At 41.5% G+C, this 19950-nt stretch overlaps 2 protein-coding genes across 12 annotated transcripts in view; one reads left to right on the top strand and one right to left on the bottom strand.

Annotated features, from left to right (window-relative positions):
• Nucleotides 1–9954, top strand: part of mask (multiple ankyrin repeats single KH domain) — a 41653-nt gene extending 31699 nt beyond the window's left edge. For all 9 annotated transcript variants that reach the window (XM_017616574.1, XM_017616573.1, XM_017616581.1 and 6 more), the window contains 5 exons: nt 1–792; nt 992–1313; nt 1596–7453; nt 7520–7681; nt 8674–9954. In XM_017616574.1, the coding sequence (XP_017472063.1) occupies nt 1–792; nt 992–1313; nt 1596–7453; nt 7520–7681; nt 8674–8697 (7158 nt within the window). In that variant the 3' untranslated portion in view covers nt 8698–9954. The remainder of the gene's footprint in view (nt 793–991; nt 1314–1595; nt 7454–7519; nt 7682–8673) is intronic.
• Nucleotides 9955–14206: 4252 nt separating this feature from the next.
• On the bottom strand, nt 14207–16545 carry beta-PheRS (phenylalanine--tRNA ligase beta subunit). 3 transcript variants are annotated; one of them, XM_017616583.1, is made up of 5 exons: nt 16373–16545; nt 16242–16297; nt 15965–16122; nt 14544–15895; nt 14207–14491 (listed from the first exon to the last, which is right to left on the bottom strand). In XM_017616583.1, exons 1-5 carry the CDS (start codon nt 16428–16430, stop codon nt 14340–14342), a joined length of 1776 nt encoding a protein of 591 aa, XP_017472072.1. In that variant the 5' UTR covers nt 16431–16545; the 3' UTR covers nt 14207–14339. The 3 variants fall into 3 exon arrangements, with proteins under 3 accessions (XP_017472072.1, XP_017472073.1, XP_017472071.1); XM_017616584.1 differs by having other exon boundaries at nt 15961–16122; nt 16373–16541; XM_017616582.1 differs by lacking the exon at nt 16242–16297 and having other exon boundaries at nt 16373–16499.
• Between the last annotated feature and the right edge of the window lie 3405 nt (nt 16546–19950).

Here is a 19950-nt window from a genome sequence, read left to right on the forward strand (position 1 = left end):
CACCAACACCACCAGACATTTTCGTTTTTGCCACTTCCGTCAGATGATGCAGCCGCAGCCGCTGCTGCGGCGCAACATCAACAAATGCAACAGCCACTGCCACATCAAGGTGATTTCCTACTACAGCAGCATCAACAAATGCAACAACACCAACAACTTATACTCCAAGAGGATGAGGAGGAGGTGAAGCACCGTCAGTTGCACATGATTCAGCAATTGCAGCAGGACCGACAATCAAGTGAGCGCTTGCGGAAAGCATTGGCTGCCTGCGCCGCCCAGCAACACCAACAGCCACAACAAAAGCACCAGCAACAGCAACAACAGCAGCAGCAGCAGCAGCAGCAACACCAGCAACAAGCAGCAGCCGCCGCTGCCAATTATGTCTTCAATGTGGAGAGTGGTGACAAATCGGCACAGTCGCTGCAGCTGCTATTCCAGCTACCACCGTCGGTACAACATCAGCACCAACAACAGCAACAACAAGATGTGCACGATGCTGCACAGCAACTACAACACCTGCAGCTGCAAGAGTTGCCGGAGAATCAGAAGCAACAGCTATTGCATGATTTCTCGCAGCAGGCTGAGAGTCTAATGCAGCAACAACAACAACAACAACAGCAGCAGCAGCAAGCTACAACGCTCGATCAGGTGGCGCAAAGTAATCTTTTGTTGCAGCAGCATGCGTTGCATCAGCAGGTACTCAAACAGAAGCACCATCTGCAACAGCAGCAATTGCTTTTGCAACAGCAGCAACAGCAGCTGCAGCAGCAACAGCAACAGCAACAACAACAGGTAAGAGTTGACATGCAACACTTTTTGTATTCGCATGACTTACTGGACTCGGCCAAAATCGCTAAGAGTGGAAGCACGTGGAAGCTTAAAAATTCCAGCACAAACTTGAGTTCATTAAATTACAATAAAAAAAAATAAATATATAACATTTCTTGCTCTTTCTCAAAACGATACTCAATACGAAATCTATTCCATACAGGTTCAAGTTGCCACCCAAACGCAACCACCGGTCTCTGCTCCCTATAGCAGCGCGGCGACAGTTGCTGCACGCGGCTCCACACAATTCCATGCGACCATCTCACCCCTAGCGTCAGATGTTGGACTTGGTGTGTGCGCACTTTCAACGCAACAACAACAAATGGCAGCCGCTGCTGCCGCTGCAGCACAACAACTACCAGCACCGCCTATGATAACATCATCGAAAATATCTGGTGGCATTGCAAAGAAAGCCATCGATAAGCAGTCGCGTAAGGAGCGTAATCGTTATGCAGCGCTGCGTCAAACGCCAGCAGGCAGTCAAGGTAGGTGTAGAAGCGATAAGACAATACTTGTTTAAGACAAATATCGATAAGATTCAATTGGGGAAAGAATCTTTACGGCATTAATAGTTCACAACCCCGGATGAACATTTTTAAAGTACTTTCTAACATAATAACTATTGGAATACTAAACATAGGAAAGTGTCCTTAAAATTGCAATAAAAATTTGCCTTTGTCTTTATTTTAAGTTATTTTACTTTACTACTCTTTTTTTGCGATTGAGAAATGCCGATTTGCCTATTTTTGAAATTCTTTCTCCGTTAGCTAACACCACAAATCAGCAACAATACCAACAAACTGTTGCTACTACCACACTCGACAAGACTATCGATGTCGACTCGGAGACAGATTCAAATCACGACACCGCGCTTACATTGGCTTGTGCCGGTGGCCACGAGGAACTCGTTCAACTCTTACTCAATCGCAATGCAAACATTGAGCATCGAGACAAAAAAGGCTTTACACCCTTAATACTGGCCGCAACGGCTGGCCATGAGAAGGTCGTGGAGATACTGCTAAAACATGGCGCCGAACTGGAGGCACAATCAGAACGAACCAAGGATACGCCACTTTCGTTGGCTTGCTCTGGCGGTCGTTACGAAGTGGTGGAGCTTTTGCTAAAACACAACGCCAACAAAGAGCATCGGAACGTTTCCGACTATACGCCACTCAGTTTGGCAGCCAGTGGTGGTTATGTGAATATTATAAAATTACTATTGAACCATGGCGCAGAAATTAACTCACGCACCGGTAGCAAATTGGGTATTTCGCCCTTAATGTTGGCCGCCATGAATGGGCATACAGCCGCCGTTAAGTTGCTACTCGACCAGGGTTCCGATATAAATGCGCAAATCGAAACGAACCGCAATACCGCATTAACGCTCGCATGTTTCCAAGGTAGACACGAAGTGGTGAGTTTGTTGTTGGACCGCAAGGCAAATGTTGAACACCGCGCTAAAACGGGCCTCACACCACTCATGGAGGCAGCCTCCGGTGGATACATTGACGTAGGACGTGTGCTGTTGGACAAGGGCGCCGATGTGAACGCGGCTCCAGTACCGACATCACGCGATACAGCACTTACTATTGCAGCTGATAAGGGTCATCTAAAGTTTGTGGAGTTGCTGCTGTCACGTGGAGCGGCCGTCGAAGTAAAGAATAAAAAGGGCAATTCACCACTCTGGCTAGCGGCACATGGTGGCCACTTGAGTGTTGTTGAGATATTGTATAACCATCATGCAGACATTGATTCGCAAGATAATCGTCGTGTGTCGTGTCTTATGGCTGCTTTCCGCAAGGGCCACACCAAAGTGGTTAAATGGATGGTGCAGTATGTGACACAATTCCCTTCCGATCAGGAGATGAGTCGCTTCATTAGCACCATCAGCGATAAGGAACTGTCGGAGAAATGTTTTGATTGTATGAAGTTCATACGCGCCGCTAAGGAGGCACAGGCCGTGAAAGCCAACCAAAACGCTTCCATACTACTGAAAGAGCTTGATAATGAGCGAACGCGCGAAGAGAGTCGCAGAGCGGCTGCCGCGCGTCGTCGTGAGCGCAAGAAGAAGAAGAAGCTGGAAAAGAAGGAAGAAAAGCGCCGACAAATGGAGGGAGGCAACGGCAGTCAAATGTCGGGATCAAACGCCGACGCCGACGAAAAGGACTCTGATCAAGATGATGACAGTGATCATGAAGAGAATGCGCTTGAGGATGAGGACGATACTCCAAACGCGCAGAACTACCGCGAAGAAGGTGACTCCGGTATAGACCAAGGCTCTTGTTCGAGCACAGAAATAAAGACGGTTATTGTGGGCAGCAGTGCTGCCAGCGTCAATAGCAGTGCCCAACAACGTGAAGCCGATAGAAATGGAAAGACAAGCAAGAATAAGAAAAAGCAAAAGAGTGCATCACAACAGCTACAACAACGTAATACCAGCAATGATAGCAACAGCGCACAGCAGGCTAATGCAGCAGTAGCAGCAGCGACTGTCGTGGTCGAAGAGCTCCCAGCGCAGCCAAGTAGAAGCGCGGCCAAGCAGCCCGCTTCTGCCAGAAAGCAACAGGACAGAGAGCAAGAGCAGGCGCCAGTGAAAGGGATTAACGTCGGTTCGAAGAAGAGCGCCGCAAATACCGCCGAAACAAATACGCAGGGCGCCGCAAAGTCTGGTGCCGCACCTGTAGCAACCAAAAAGACCGATGCGCAGCAGAATACCGTGCGCAAAGATGAGGCGAACAAGAAACGCGACAGCACCAAGCAACGCGAGAAGGAAAACCTTGCACCGAAAGAGACACAGCCCAGCAACACACGCCAATCGCAGCGGGATCGTGAGCGTGACCGCGACCGCGAACGCGAACAACACCACAGCCAGCACGTCGCCATAGAGAGAGCAAAAGTCGACAAAGACAAGTTGCACGATTCAAATAGCTATGGATCACATAGCGCCGCTGGCGGGGGAGTTGGTGCCGGAAACAGCAACCTATCGACGCGAAAATCACTCATTTTCTCTGCCACACGCAACATTGCTGGTGGCGCTGCTGCAGCAAGTGACGACATCAAGGGCGGTAAGCACGACGACCACACCGCCGCACCGGGCGCAGTGCAACATAAATCCACTCCGCCAAAACGCGGCGAAGACGGCTGGAAGGAAGTGGTACGTAAGAGCTCCACTCAGCAAAGCAGCGCTGCTTCATCCACTACAAGTGCCACGACCAATTCTTCAGCCACAACGGCAAGCGCAGCCGGCATAGCATCCATCAGCGCCGTGGTTAGCGCCCCTGGTGCCACACCAACAACAGCACCTGCAGCTGCCACTGAAATGACTTGCAAGAAGGTACAAGTGCCGGTCAATGCTATCTCGCGTGTGATCGGCCGCGCAGGCAGCAACATAAATGCAATACGCGCCACCACTGGCGCTCACATTGAGGTGGAGAAGCAGGGCAAAAACCAGTCCGAGCGCAGCATTACCATTAAAGGACAAACTGATGCCACGAAGCAGGCACACATGCTTATCCTGGCACTCATCAAGGACCCAGACGTAGATATACTGCAGATGCTGCCACGCATCAACACCAGCATAAAAGCATCTTCGTTGCCACTCAGTGTCGGCACTTGGGACAACAAGACCGCAACCGCAGCACAGTCATCGGCAGCATCTACGGCTTCGTCAACATCTTCATCGGCATCAACAACTGGCGCACACGTTGGTAGCAATACAGCTGGCGGCGGGGGCAGTTTACAGTCGGCCAATAGTGGTGCCGGCAGCGGTAGTGTTGGAGGTGGTGCCCCCGGTGGGCCCAAGGGAGCCGGTGTCGGCAGCGGAGGAAAAGGTGGCAAATCGCAGTCTAGCGGCGGTACCGGTAAATCGAGTTCCGCGCGTTCACAGAATGCCAAATCATCGTTCCACTCACAGCAACAGCAAGCGGGCAGTCGTGGCAGTCAGTCTTTAATCGGCACGCAGAAGGCTAAATCTCAAGATATAACGAGTGCAACGGGTGCAAACAAATCTACAGGCTCAAGCCACGGCAGTAGCGGCGGTTCAGTTCATGCTCAAAAGGGTAATATTGCCGCTAAGCAACAGCAGCACCCTAGCGGTGGCGAACGCAGCAGTAACACCGTTGTTAACACACAAACTTTCGCCGCCAAACTAAGCGGCACTGTCACCACAGGTGGCGCAGCATCTGCGCACATTTCACACAATTCGCCGTCAAAGAAAGTTGGCGACGGCAGCAATGCCGGGCGCATTGGCGCAAGTGCGCCCTATGGCCGTGGTAAGCCCATGCCCAGTAGCTCCAACTCTGTGCCTCAACTTGGAGCAGGTGCTGGTAATAGCAATAATGCGCTCTCTGGCCCCATCGGAGTTTTCAATCCAGCCGAGGTAGCCGCAGTGAACGCTGCAGCAGCCGCAGCAGCTGCCGCGGCCGCCGCTGCCACAGTTTCTGCTACAAACACGGTCGTATCAAACGCAACCAGCATAACTACGACAACAGCACCAACAATGACCACAGGCACAACCAGCACAGCAACAACAACATCGACAACTGTATTCGCAGCTGCACCCGGCACGCGTGCCGTCACTCCAATAGGACCGCCTAACAAGCGAAACGTTGGCTCACCGCTGCCAGCAGTAACGGCAACATCGGCATTGCAGTCGAATCAACAGCCCACACAAATGCAGCAGCAAGCCCAGAAACAGCCACAAGCTCAATTGCAACAACTAGCTGCGGCTGCGGCATTACAAGCGCCAATGGGTTCTGCACCGGATATGCAGCAGCATCTTGTTATCAATTGTGCCGAGCCAACAGCAACGAGCTCTGATAATGCCAACCACGCGGGAATGAACAACGCCACAGGTGGCGGCGGAGGTTTTGGAGCACAGCTCGCTTCTAAAATTAGTAACGAATATACGCTCTTCTTCAACTACCAATCTCAATGGGGCGACAACAACGTCCAAATGTACAATTCACCATCAGCGCTGGTCAGTGAGCCGCTGCCTAAAGCAGACGCATCTAAGGCGCCCGGCTATAATCGCAATATTCTGAATTCGCCAGTAGGCGGGAGTTCGAAAGCTTCCTCGAGCCACTCTACTTCACCGCCAGGTAGCAATGTGATGCCTGCGCCAATAGGCAGTCACCAGCCACCTGTTGGCAGTACGGGCAATGCAGCCCCACCTCCATCGAGCCACAGCATGCATGCTACCAGCATGTCAGGCGGTACTTCAACAACTGGCTCTTCTCCAGGTATGAATACTGCAACCACGGTGGCGTCAAGTGGCGAAAATACCACAATTACCACAACAAATATTGCCGATCGAGTTGATATGGGTATCAGTTTGGGCGGTGGCGCTAGTACCGCCGCTAAAGATTTACAGATACCTTCTCAAGGCAACAGCGGTGAGGCGCACATTTCTCCAGGAGTTATCAAGCCGCCTGCGCCTATTGGTCAACCGCCGTCAGCAAACACCTCAATGGGATCAAACAATGCCGCTCCATCAAATATACCCGCAAGTGGCTTGGCAATACAACGCCCGCCACCAAATACTAACCAGCAGCATAGATCCAGCGGCATCAATGCCTCTCATACACCACCTTCGGCTAATGTCGGCACACTCGATGGCAGCGCAGCTAGCACGCAACCACCTACTATGAATTTCGGCCCCATCGGTCCCAATCACTCGACGCGTAACAACAACAATGGTCCACCCGGAGCCATTGGGGAGCAACCATTGAATCGATTCTTTGAACCCCTGGGTGTTAGTGGCAATGCTGGCATGGGGCATCATGTGAAAATGCCGCCACCTTATGGCATGCAAATGCATGGCGGCGTGGGTGGTGCCGGTGGCAACGGCAGTCATCCACTATCACGGCTTAATATGCGCAACTCTTCTTTCGGCGGTCCGGGCGGCAATATAGGATCGATGCCGCAACCACCCATCGGCCAGCCACCACAACAGCAACCCTTGTTGGGCAGTGGTATATTCCACCAACAGCACCAGCAAGCACCGCCTCCACAGACAAACCCAAATTTCCCCACAGGCAAGTCATTGGCGCCAGGTTCAAATTTGGCGCCCGGTGCGCGTGCTCAGTCGCAGCCACAAAATGGACCACAGGCGCCGAACTCCGCAGCGCAGCGTTGGTATGGCGGCTATATGGACGTGTTGAATTTGGAAAATGGTGGACTTGGTGCTGCAGGTAACAATTCTCCGGCTGCAATGTCACCCAGCCAAGTAGCTGTTGGCGGCAATTTGCTGCAACAGCATGTCGCCGCACAACAGCAACAACAGGAGGACATGCGTAAAATGCCTCGCCCCATTGGCACTGAACGCGCTTCGTGGAAATGCAACAATTATCCAATGAATCTGGGCGGCGGCGGGGGCATGCCGGGTCCCGGCTTGGACGAGGGCATGGGCTCTGGCATGCATGCAGGTGTTGCAGGTCTGATGCACGGACCGTGGATGATGGACAAGCCACCACAAGCAGCACCGCCACAGCAACCGCAACAGCATTCGAATTGGATGAAACAACAGTATCGTTTTTACGGTGGCGGCGCAGCCGGTGGTGGGCTAGGCGGCATGGGTGGACCGGCAGGCGGTCCCACCGACTATCATCATCAAGATCAATTTCATGTAAGTAAAAGTTTGAGGTGCCAAATTATGAGAATGCCAAATGTTATTGCAAGTGTTTTCCTTTAGATGCCGCTGGACTATCACAGCTCGATGGCACCACCACACAATCTGCAGCAGAATACAGCCATGAACCTAATGCCACCCTATGGGTATCAGTACCTGGGTCAGGGCGCTGACATGCCGCATGTGATGTCGGACAAACTCGAAATGTGGGACCACGATAAGCAGGTAATAAAACTGGAACTTCTAAGTTATTTATTGGGGAACATAGTTAGGCTGACTTCGGAATCGTACAGCTGCAATAAACGCTTTCTCATTTTGACGATTTTACTTAACTCTTTCAGTTTTGCTGGTTAGTAATTCCTTTTTTTTCACGCGTCTTATAAATCCTATTTTAAATTTAAAAATTCTTGAAATACCTATCGTTAAGGTGGCAGTCGATAAAAGTACTGGTAACTCCGGTTTACTTGGTCCGGTAACACACATGACAAAAATATCCAGACGAATTCATAACTTATTTATTTTTCAGTAGGTTAATAAAGAATTTCAAGATTTTCCGTCTATTTGGGGTCATTGGGGCCACTTCTCAATTTTCGGGATTATTTCAAGTTTTACGGGACTACTTCGAGATTCTCGGAAGTATTTCGCTATTCTCGGGACTATAGATCGTGATTTACGGGACTGTTTCGAGATTGAGACTACTCGATTTTTATGGCTATTTCGAAATTATCGGATTTTTTAGTCTTATTTTTTTTTTTTTGAGTCTAGATGCTAGGCCGGGATACTTAGATCCACACAAAACCGCGGTTGTTCCTCTTGGGGGGTTGTTTCGACGATATAAAACGATGGCCAGCGCAGTGAATATTTTTTTTTTTTTAGTCTTAAATACCAAATTTTTTTTTTACTTGAGTAAAAAATATGAAATATTTGGGTAATGAGTATCCAAACTGGTATTTGAAATTCAAAAGTACTTAAGTATGCTCATCACTACTGTGTACGTAAGCAAAGCAATTGAGGATTCCGAAGTCAGCTTTGGTTGATGTACCCGGCTGGGGAAAGAGGTGCCTTCCGTTGTATCCCAAATTTAAAAATTTTCTCGTGCACATTTTTTAATTCACCACCGTCGCTTAGAAGATTCACTTCGGGAAATTTCTGTTGATCAACGTTTTTTTTTTTTTTTTAAATTGTTCTTATGTTATATTACTTATTTATGGTTTCAGATGTGGCACAATTGGGCAAACTGATGTTTTAATGAGCAGCAGCAGCAGCTACCACTACACCAGCAGCAGAAGCAGCAACAACAAAAGCCAATGCAGGAAGGTGTAAAATTGTCATCAAAAGTTTTAAAATGAATTTTGAATAAAATATGATTGGAGAGTTCGTAAGCAGCGAAAACAACTAAACGGAGAAAAGGAGGAAAAAGGAAAACAAACGAAAGTTCATATAACTACTAAATGCTACTTTTACAACATATACACATACACATAAGATACACGCACTCAACAAACAAAAAAAAAAACAATTACCCATATATACATACATACTTAGCTACCCTACGCGTATATACGTATATATCTTTGGATTAAGCTGAAAAGCAGTGAATGAATATGAATATTAAATGAAAAATACATATTAATTATTATTAAAAAAGAAAAGCATATACCAACAACAACAACAACTGACAGAATTCAATTACTTTAACATAAATCCGTTAGCAAAAGAAAGCGACGAAAAAAAACGATTTAATCAACTATTTTCTTTTATCGCTCATTTGTGCTCAAAAGCGGAGTAAAGAAAGTGAAGCGTACGATATAACGAAACTGAACAACAAGCAAAAGCAAGGCAATGAATACTACGTACATATAAACATAACGCGAAATGCAACGCGCTCAATATTTACGAAGTCGTCTACTTCGTTTTACTAAACATTGTATTGGCGCATATGAAGAAGGTCAAAAATGTTTATGCGACACTACTATGTCCCCCATATACAGTCATACAATAATTACATACATATATTCTTCGTGTTGCATGTAAATGAGCCACGGCGCCTTGAATGCTGCGCATACATGGCAAATTTACAATCGGTTTGCACTTGTAAAATTTTGATTTTTTTTTTTTTTTATTAGATTTTAGTTACTTTGCCTATATACTACATACATATATTATAAACTACATACATATATTATCTATTATTTGAACTATATATTTGTATGCATGAAATAATGAAATTCATATAGAAAATAACAAAGCAAGTAAGCAGAAAAAGTGAAAATTACAACAAAAAAAAAACACATCTATTGTATCGTTTGGGATTATTTTTGGTTACAACGCAAGTAATATTTTGATTTGCAAGGGCTTGGGTTAATTTATTTTCAGCTGGCGCTTTTATATTATATTGTTAATCCTACATATAATAGGGCGCAACCTACTTGCTTAACAAGAGGATTGTTGGGAGAGCACAATGGCCATCCAACGATTTCGGAATAGTGCTCAGCGGACTTTTTAACGAAATTTATATTTTTCATTGCCTTTTAACTATTTTGCGCGTTTTATTGTTATGTACATCGAGTTGAGTGGTATCCCTGCTCCCCTGTTGTATTCAAAAAATACGTTTCTGTGCAGCTATGTAGTATTGTGAATTAAGCTACTTGACAATTAATTCACTTATTTATATTCATCGGCCAACAATTTCCAGAGCAAACCTTTATTGTCTATTTAAGCCCAAATAAATTCGGTATGGTTTCTGTTTTAAGTGTTATTATTCACAAGTGCATACGATTAGATGCTATGGACCCTTACATATTGCTGTTCATGGGGGTACAGATATGCAAACATACACATGCAAATTCCTATATGCATACGCATACATACATACATACTATATAACTACTACCTATCTACATATTCTGCAACTATGCATAGACCTTCATACAGTTAATGGTATTCTCTAGAAGACGTAAGCGCATATTTAAACTTGAAACACATACATACATATATGTTAGTACTAAGGCAATACAAGTTGCTGCTTAATATACATACATACATAAGTGCGTAAGGAAAAAAAAAATTAAAAGTAGAAATTGAAAAATATTAGATTAAATTAATGAACATACATCTATTTGGCAAAAACAAAATAAAATTTGGTCAGGCAATGCGTAAAATTAATAAAAGAAATTCATACACCTGCGTCACTGCACACGCCCACACATGCATATGTATGCAGATTATTTTTTTTCTTCTTTTAAATGCCTTTTTCGCTTTCATAAAATCTAAAAAGAAAAGAATTTAACTGAAACACAAAAATCCAGCTCGCTTTTTTCGTCCTACACTCTACTCAACTAAAAAAAATTGTAGGCATCTTATAACACTGCATAATAAACAGTCGTTAAAAAGAAACTTACTTAAAAATTCGCGCTGCTTAATATAATTGAACGAAAAAGCAAAAACGAAATTATAAAACTTTTGCATATAATAATCTATTGTTGATTATACGATTACTAAAAACACATTGCTAAAAGCGTACGAGAGCAGCTTAAAGCCAGCGGTGAGGAAATTCCTGTCTCACACTCCAACGAAGCGCGAAAACACTGAATAAAAACAGTACTCAAACTAAACCGATACAACAGCAAAGCAAAATTAAAAATGCTGAGGACTAACGCAATGATGATGATGATGATGATGATGATGATAATGTTGATTATGATGTCATGGACATAAAAAATAAAAATAAAGTAACTGCTGTTTACGCGCTAAGCATTAATATTATAACTATATACACAAAGAAAATAAAAACGTAATGATGATTACCGTTGAATACGATTATTACTATTATCGCTATACTTGTAATGATCACTATGAATTATTATTATAAATAATGAATATTATATAAATATATTATAATTACAATTATTGATTATATTAGCGATGCTACTGATGGATACTGATGGTATATTGAAAACATAATACATACGACCTAAATAAAAAAAAAAACAAAAAAACAAAAAACAAAATATGAATCCCTATATATAAGTGGTTTATTAACAAAAATGTTATTAAACTTGAACAGTTTCAAATGTGCAACCAATGAACAGTTACCACAACCGGAATAGCAAAACGCAGCAGAGGAAACTTAGCTAAAAACAACAAGAATTATATTACAGACACAAAAGCAGAAAATAGGATTTACGAGCAGCATAATATCGATAATAAAAAAAAAATGATTATACTGATGAACATACAAAAACAAGAAAAAATAAATAAAATTAAATTAAAGTAAACCAGAAATACTTCTTTCACACGCGGGGAACAATAACAAGTACATAGTATTTTAACCCATTCTTATGGTTATGGCGTTTACAAATTGATTGTTTTCGTCACATCCTGGACTGATCTAAAAATTTTCGATTTGCAACCAGCTTTGTCTAGTAGAAGCGCGCTCATTTGGAATACCATTTTAAAACTGAGTCAGTATAGGCAGTTTCACGCCTTGTATGGTGGGATATATGTACAAGCAAGCCGTTTAGAACAATAGCCAGCAACTAAATGATCAAAGAGCACCATATAAACAAAAAAATTGACTATTTATCTGCACATTTTGATAAGTGATTGGTCAGCTTTTCCCCTAATTTGCGTTGTGTGCCTTGATGCGTCCACAAATATACGAACCTACAGTTTTACCTCGTCGAATTTTAGGCCCGTGAGGTAGCTGTCGAGGCGCCTGTAACACTTAAGTTGAGCCCGAGCGCACTGCGTTGTTGTAGCGGCTACAAGAACCCCGCCCAGATCGGCTAGTATCTCAGTGGTCGTCAAGCTCAACTAACGGAAGACCAAAGAAGCGTGCAGCCTCTATATGGTCTGCCCACAGAGACAAAGGCGTTAGTTGCGTGGGGGTTTCCGGGCAAACGAAGAGATGTTTCGAGTCGTGGGGTGTCCGACACTCATTTGGTACATTTGCATCTAATCGGCTCAGGTATGACTTTAACCTGCTTCAGTAGCCAGAGCGAAGTGGTGGTCCTAGTCTCCCGAGGCAGACGAAGCTCCGTCTCGTCGACGTCAGGTGGTTGTGTGCCCAGAACGGCATTCACAGGTCTGGAGTCTACGTAACTTGAGACTGACTCCCTGTGAATGTCGCTCAGGGCCTGTCGGTATATTGACGGGTCCAGAGGTTGTTTTATGAACTTCTGTATTTCGTCCGTCAGTTCATATAGATGCCTTCTGACATGCCTTGGCGAGGTCTCCTCCCTCTGCAAGCAAGTGTCTGTCCCTACTAAGAATAGCTTGCAGACCATTGTGCTCCCTTATGGGGAGCATTTTCGCCTCGTCATACAGGTGATGTTCTGCATCAGAAGACATGCGATCGCTGTCCGAAGTGCTGTGTTTTTACCGTCTGCAGTTTCATCCACGGAGTCCTATTCGTCCCCGGCGACCACACTGGTGCTGCGTACTTTAGAACCGGCCTGCCAATTGCCTTGTATGTTGCAACTTCCCCTGTGCTGATGGCTGGTGTGGGCGGCCGCCGAGCACAATGTTATCGCGGAGCAGGCAGGTTCACACTGTGTTGTGGATATCGCGCTATGCTTTGGTGTGCTGCTCGTTTGAGAACGGCGGATTTAGGTCGACTTGTGGGTCTATTACGGATTGCAACTGAACTTCAGTTGTGTGGCCAATGGCTGAAATGGTATTATAGATGGCAACTGGAACACTGAAAGCTGGCAACTGATTTGCTATATTGGCAACTGCATTTTTGTGGTTGCCGCAGAAATTTTGATAGAGATAATTTATTTCTTTTTCCAACTATTTCTTCAGCTTCTTTTTACTCAAGTCTTAGTTGCTGGTTCTTCAAAATTTTATTACCTTCAACTTTATAGAACTTAACTATAGCTGCTATTAAAAATATACATTTTCATTTCAGTGGCGTTGCCCATTGGCAACGCAAATGCGGTTAAGTTTTCACTTGACTTTCCTTCCAGCCGAGTTGGTGCCATTCCACGTGTCTGGATGTCAGTTCATTACGAAGCGGATGATGTTGGTCCACTCGCCACTATATACAGTCAGTCAATAAAGTTTAGGTACAGCAAATTTTTTAGTATACGGGCAACTATTTTTAAATACTATACTATACTATACTATTTTTAAATATTTTATTTCTCGCTAATTTTTTATAAAAATATGGTTAATTCTACAAAAAAAACCCCACAAATCAGAGTTCCAAACCTTGTGCAAAATTAAATTTTTGGCAAATTTTTTGTTGAAGGTACCGAGGATTTGTTCATTAAAAAAATTATCGAACATTACTTTATGTGGAGAAACGAACGAAAAAAATTGCTAAAAATCAATGGTAGCTACCTTAAACTCGCACTTTGTTGTATGTACTAAAATGGAATGGGCTAAAAAACTGCGTACTCAGCTTTTTTTCTAAAGTGTAAATAAAAAATGCAATATTTGGATGAAAATTTGCAGACTTTTCTTTAATTTTGCATAATGTCTGGAACTCTTATTTTTGGTTGGTTTGTTGTAAAATCAACCATATTTTTATAAAAAATTAACTAGAAATTAAATATAAAAAAAATAGCTGTCGGTATTGTGAAAAATTCCGTTCCTAAAGTTTATTGACTGACTATGTCTGCGGGAAAAAATATACATATAACGCCAAATCGTCCAAATATTATGTATTCTACAATATTAATTTAAATTTATGCAGTGAGCGGGCTTGCCTGTGTGTCTTCAAAAGAACAGAAAAACAATGCGTCGTCTGCTTTAAGCTTTATTAAATACATATATTTTAAAAGGGACTTCTTTGAATACATTCATTCCAATTCTATGCATGGAACAAGCAACTTTATGTTCCACCCTGCAAATGTTTTATCATATCTGGGTATCGCTGTCATACGAACGGCTCAATGTTGAACTCTACAACCGAGCAGGGTGTGGTCAGCTCAAAAGCTTGCAGTACTGTAGGATGCAGTACACCTATTCGGCCAATTGCCACGCTGTTAAGCATAATATTTGCGCAGCGCCCTGGGAAATAGGCGGGATCTAAGAAGTATTGGTGAGTAGTAAACGAAAATGAATTATATTGCCTACTTACCATCGGCCGCCTGCAAGTAATATCCATGCTTTTGATTTTCCGATTTCCATGGCACCTCCAACAATTGCATTACGCGATCAAGTAGACCGTGTACGACTTCGAATCCAGCAGTTTTGTTGCAATTGACTGCGCAAAGGCGACGTTCATTGCGCGCACCAACTTCCGTTTCATCATCGGCCACCACAACATCACTGATTTCAAATAATTTTAGTGGGAGCGGCATTTTACGATTCGCCACCAGAGTTTTTAGTAATCCCGGCAACAAGGTGGTACGCACTACTTGAAACTCAAGTGTTTTTGGATTGGCAATATGCACTGCAGCTATACTATCTATGGATTTATTTAGCTTGCTTGCGATATCGTCACGTGAGCAGAGTGTAAAAGTGATTGCTTCGGTAAAACCTGCTTGTGCCACTTGCTCTCGTAGCTGCTCAGTCAGCTTATTTAATGGGAATTGTTTGGCTATGTGCATGAAAGCTGGCAATGATTTCTTTACATTGTTGTAACCATAGGCGATAGCCACATCCTCGTAAATATCGCAAGCATGCAGAACATCGTGACGTGTTGGAGGTATTCGCACCAGTATCCTGTCGCCGCCTTCTGTCACTTCAGATTCTAAGTACATGCGGGTAAGCATATCAGCAATACATGCTGGTTCCTCCTGTATACCAATGTAGGCATTTGCCTTACGTGCCGATATTTCCTTTTGGCGTACTTTCAGTTCGGGACAAGTAACTACAGTTCCATCGGGCTGTATAACATCACATGGCTCAACGGTAAATTTCTCGGTACAATGCACGGAGAACATGCACACTAAAGTGTCCAGCACGATTTTTGCTTTAGTTAGATCCGTTGCCGTGCATTCGATGAAAACATTGCGAGTTTGTAAAGTGATCTTCGAATGATCGCCATTGATGATGGGTGGTAATGATAACACAACACCATTTGCATCGTATATGACAGGATACACTGTTGAATCTCGAATAATTGGTAAGTATTGTTTCAATTGCGCATGGGTGGAATAAAATTCCATTATCCCATGTCCATTCATTTTTTTCGTTTGGTTGAGAGGAATGAATTCAATACTCTCCGGCGCGCGGGCTTCGTAAGTAAAAGGCCCTTGAATTGTATCCAAATCATGAGTTCCGATGGCGACGAGGGATCGTTTACGACAAAGATTTTGATGCAGCTTGTCTTGGAGTTCAATGAAACTATCGTAAGCCTGTTTGTCGAATGTGATATTCCGTAACACAGCAGCCACGGCAAAGGGGCGAATTTGTGCAGTTTCGGGTAGAATTTTAAGGACTTGTCTCTGTGCCGGTTCCACTAATCCGAACGTAGGAGGCTTAATTCTGAAAATAACTCCCGATTCGGTTAAAATCGAATATACTGTATACCGTAAATTATAATCAAATACCTACTTGCCCTGGAAAACAAGTAAAGATGTAACCAAGCCTTCAAGGCACAATAGATCATAACGATTTGCCGGAATGTCTATTCTGTAAATAATTTCTTCCGAGGCATCGGCCACTGCTGCCACATCACCTTGTTCCTTGGTTAGCATTTGCTTCTCCGTCGTCTGTAAAACGGAGTGACATTAAGAAATAAGGGCTTGTGTTATTTAACCACACAAGCAAAATGATAGCAACGACTCTTTGTTATTGATTTATGCTTATGATCTACAGCACAAGAACTCACCACTTCATCCAGCTCGAGGCCAAAGGCAAAGCACAATTGCTGGAACTCATCATCAGCTGGGAGAAAGTAGACAAGTTTTTGTAGCCTTGGGATGCAACTTTAAATGACCATATATAGTAAATGAAACTCACAGTATTTTTTACCCAGCTGCTCGAAGAGCAAATCTCGTTTAACTCCAATGGTTGGCATTTTCCAAGCTCTTGACAAAATCGAATCGGATCGCCAAAGAAATATCCACGCATGCGGTACTGGTAATACAAATGTAGAGGTAATTTGACAATTTCTTCTTCTTCTTCTTTCTCATGCTGTTCACAATAGAATAGCAACCCCAAAAGGGAAAAAATAAAAACAAATCGAGAGACGACGTCCATATAGCTGATTTTGGGTGTATTTTGTAACTTATTAGTGTTCCAAATTTTGTGTTTTGATTGCTTACATACAATTTATTTAATTTTTTTTTCAGAAAAAAACATTTCATTTAAATGAACTCAAATTTACTCTTTTCTCGTTTTTTCGTTGCAACTTATGTATATAAATTAATTTCTCTTTTTATTAAATCTAGTCTTTACTTATTAGCATTCTAATTTTTTATTTTGATTGCTTACCTGTATACATACCAATTTATATTTCTATTTTCCCCTTTTTTTCTTTCCTTATTTATTTATTAAAAAAATACTAAGTTTTTATTTCTTTCTTTCTTTTTTCTCTTTTCTAGATGCAAGAATATTACAATTTGATCAATTTAATTTCAAACTTTTAAAAATATAATAAAATATATCACATGAACTTGTTTAATTTAATGAATTAATTATTATTATTTTTTTATTATAATATTAAAGTTTAATGAACTCAAGTTAAATTTTTCCTTTTCTTTCGGTACACAAATCTTAATTTATATAACTCAATTTTAATTTATTTCTTTTTTATATTACATGTATTAGTTTTTTGGTTTTATTAAATATAATTATTTATTTTTTTATTTCTTATATATGTATATATGTATATATTATTATTATTATTCATATATATATATATACATATATGTATCAGTGATGTTGTGAATATTTGCATTCGCTCCCGTTATGCGAATGATTCGCACCATTTTACACATTCGCATTCGCATCAAATGATATGGATGTTTTACGAATGCGAATGTGTACATGGGCAGAGAGTCGACTACCTTCAACAAATACTGCTAAAACTCTTATAGGCAACGTAGAAATAATTTTAGATTCCTCCAGCGAAATAAAAGGCTCGAATGTAGAATTTGGAGACTATTATTGGTAGCGATTAATCATTTGATTTAATTAATCGATTATTCTTGTTCAATTTACGATTTAATTGTATCGTAGTTTCGTGTTTCATTAGTCGATTATTAATCGATTAATTGTAAAATAATCGTAAAAATATTTTGAAGAAATATCAATTCTGAGTTGTCTAAAATCCATCCATCGGAAATTCTTTTTTGCTAGCTGGATCAACTTTACTCGACCCGAGGTTCAAAAAAATTAATTTAAAACATCCGTTAGCGTTTTCCCCTTAGCGTGGGCCCCTAATAAATCTCTTGTACATAAACGAAGGCGAAAAGATGATGACTTGGGTCACCCACAAGAAGAAGTCAGTTTTTATTTACATAATTTGTCAAGTTCAAGAACTAAAGCAGAAATCATCGACGTTGGGTCGAAATGAAAATTGAGCCGAGCGCCTTTTTTCAAAAGCTGGTGCTACAGCCACCGAGAACCGCAACCGCTTAACCGCTTGGTTTTGCAAACTTGGTTAAATAATAAATAATTCTCGCCGCTAAAAATACTCGTTTTATTTCATTTAAGGCTAATTAACAAGAGAATTTGAAATTTTTATGGAAAGGTGTTTTTGTGAATACTCACTGCAAAAAAGGTTCTTTAAAAATTCGATTAGTCGTTTATTTCTTAATAATTGCAATTAATTGCAATGGCTTGTGATTAATCATATGATTCGTTAAGCGATTATTTTATTTTTTTTTGCCATCCCTTGCCGATATCGTTGGCTAAGTGTGCAAACGTGATAAGTTCACTTTTTATAAAAATTGAGATTTTAATGCAGTAAAATAGCAGAACTTAAAATACATGATTACAAAAAATGTTACGTAAGGTCGTTCTTACTTGTTGTTATCAATCAAGAAAAAAAATATAAAGACGTCTGTCCGTGCCCACGACAACTCTAGATGTCTCAACGAAATTTGATATTTAGGTTGTCCTTTATCCAAGGTATACAAGTATTGTTGAAAATTAGTATGTGAAATAGAATTTTGGTAAAAAATATTATTATAGAATTTTTGAAAAATGGGCGTGACTCCGCCCACTTATGATGAAATGCTGTATCTCAGTAGCCCATTCACCAATCTTTACTAAACTCGGTACGAGCCTTACTTAAGTTCTAGCTAAGAAATCTGTTGAAAATCTTTGAAATCGGGCAATGACTACGGCATCTACCATATAACGGTGATTTACAGAAACACGAAAACTGCGATAAATCAATAACTACTAAAGCTAATTCGTTTAAAATTGATAATTGCGATAACCACTTAGCAGGAAATTGGATTACTATAAACTTTTGGATAATGGGCGTGGCGTCGCCCACTTATGACCACAAATGTGTAACTAGGTAACCGATTAGTCCATTTTTACCAAACTTGGTGCACTTAGTAACCTTGGTAGGGAAAAGCAATTCGTTGAAAATTATTCAAATCGGACCAAAATTACATCCGCTTCCCGTATATCTAACGGTAAATTTCAGAATTACGGAAATTATACAAAAATCTCTTAACAATAAATAATACTGCTATAGACTTTTAGGAATGGGATGTGGCACCGCCCACTGTATCTCGTTAACCACTTTATCGATTTCTACCAAACTTGGTTCAATTATGTATATCATTGAGTCTAACTCAATAAATATATTATCGGTAACATTTGAAATCGGGGAAAACATGCTTATCATGCAGAGGTAATTTAGGGAAAGTTGAAACGACAATATTTGATAAATGGACCGGGTGTATAAAGTTCAGTATCGCCTAAACTTATAATTCCTTACTTGTTTTTAATTATTTTCCTTTATAAGTGGTACATAAATTTATTTTTTTTTTAATTTAATTTAGTTATTTTTGTTATCAGCAATGAAATAAGACCTTATTAGGATATAATTCATTTTAAAACAATAAAATATATTTAAAATAAATAACTAAATCTTTTAACAATAAAAAAATGAAAAACATGTTGATAGAAAATGTGCAAAGTCCAGATTGTATGAACAAAGTCATAAAGAGAAAATTTGGCAAGTCACAAAAGAACATATAAGTCTGCAACAGCTGTAATTTTGAAATTGGACGATTATTGGTATTGAAACAAGACGAACTAAGGAAGAAAACTGCATTTACAGATTAGGAAAATATTGATAACAAAAAAAGTTAGAAGGTTTTTTGTCCCTCTTGAAAAATTAAAAAAAAAAAAAAATGAACTTATGTAGCACGTTAAGAAAAGATTCTCAATTTTTTTTTAGTGCCAAATCAGGCACTTGATTAATTATACGCACTAGTCATTTTGATCTATCAAACTGTCCTTAATAAGGGAGAGGTGTAAATTTTTGCACTAAATTTTGTTTGAACACATCCGACCACTTCCGTTGAAGGTGTGTTTGGTCGTGGCTGCTAATTACTTGTGCATACATACGT

The sequence above is a fragment of the Rhagoletis zephyria genome, unplaced genomic scaffold (genome assembly GCF_001687245.7).
Source record: "Rhagoletis zephyria isolate East Lansing unplaced genomic scaffold, Rhagoletis_zephyria_1.1 Rzeph_scaffold_01230, whole genome shotgun sequence".
In the NCBI taxonomy this organism is placed as follows: Eukaryota; Metazoa; Arthropoda; class Insecta; order Diptera; family Tephritidae; genus Rhagoletis; species Rhagoletis zephyria.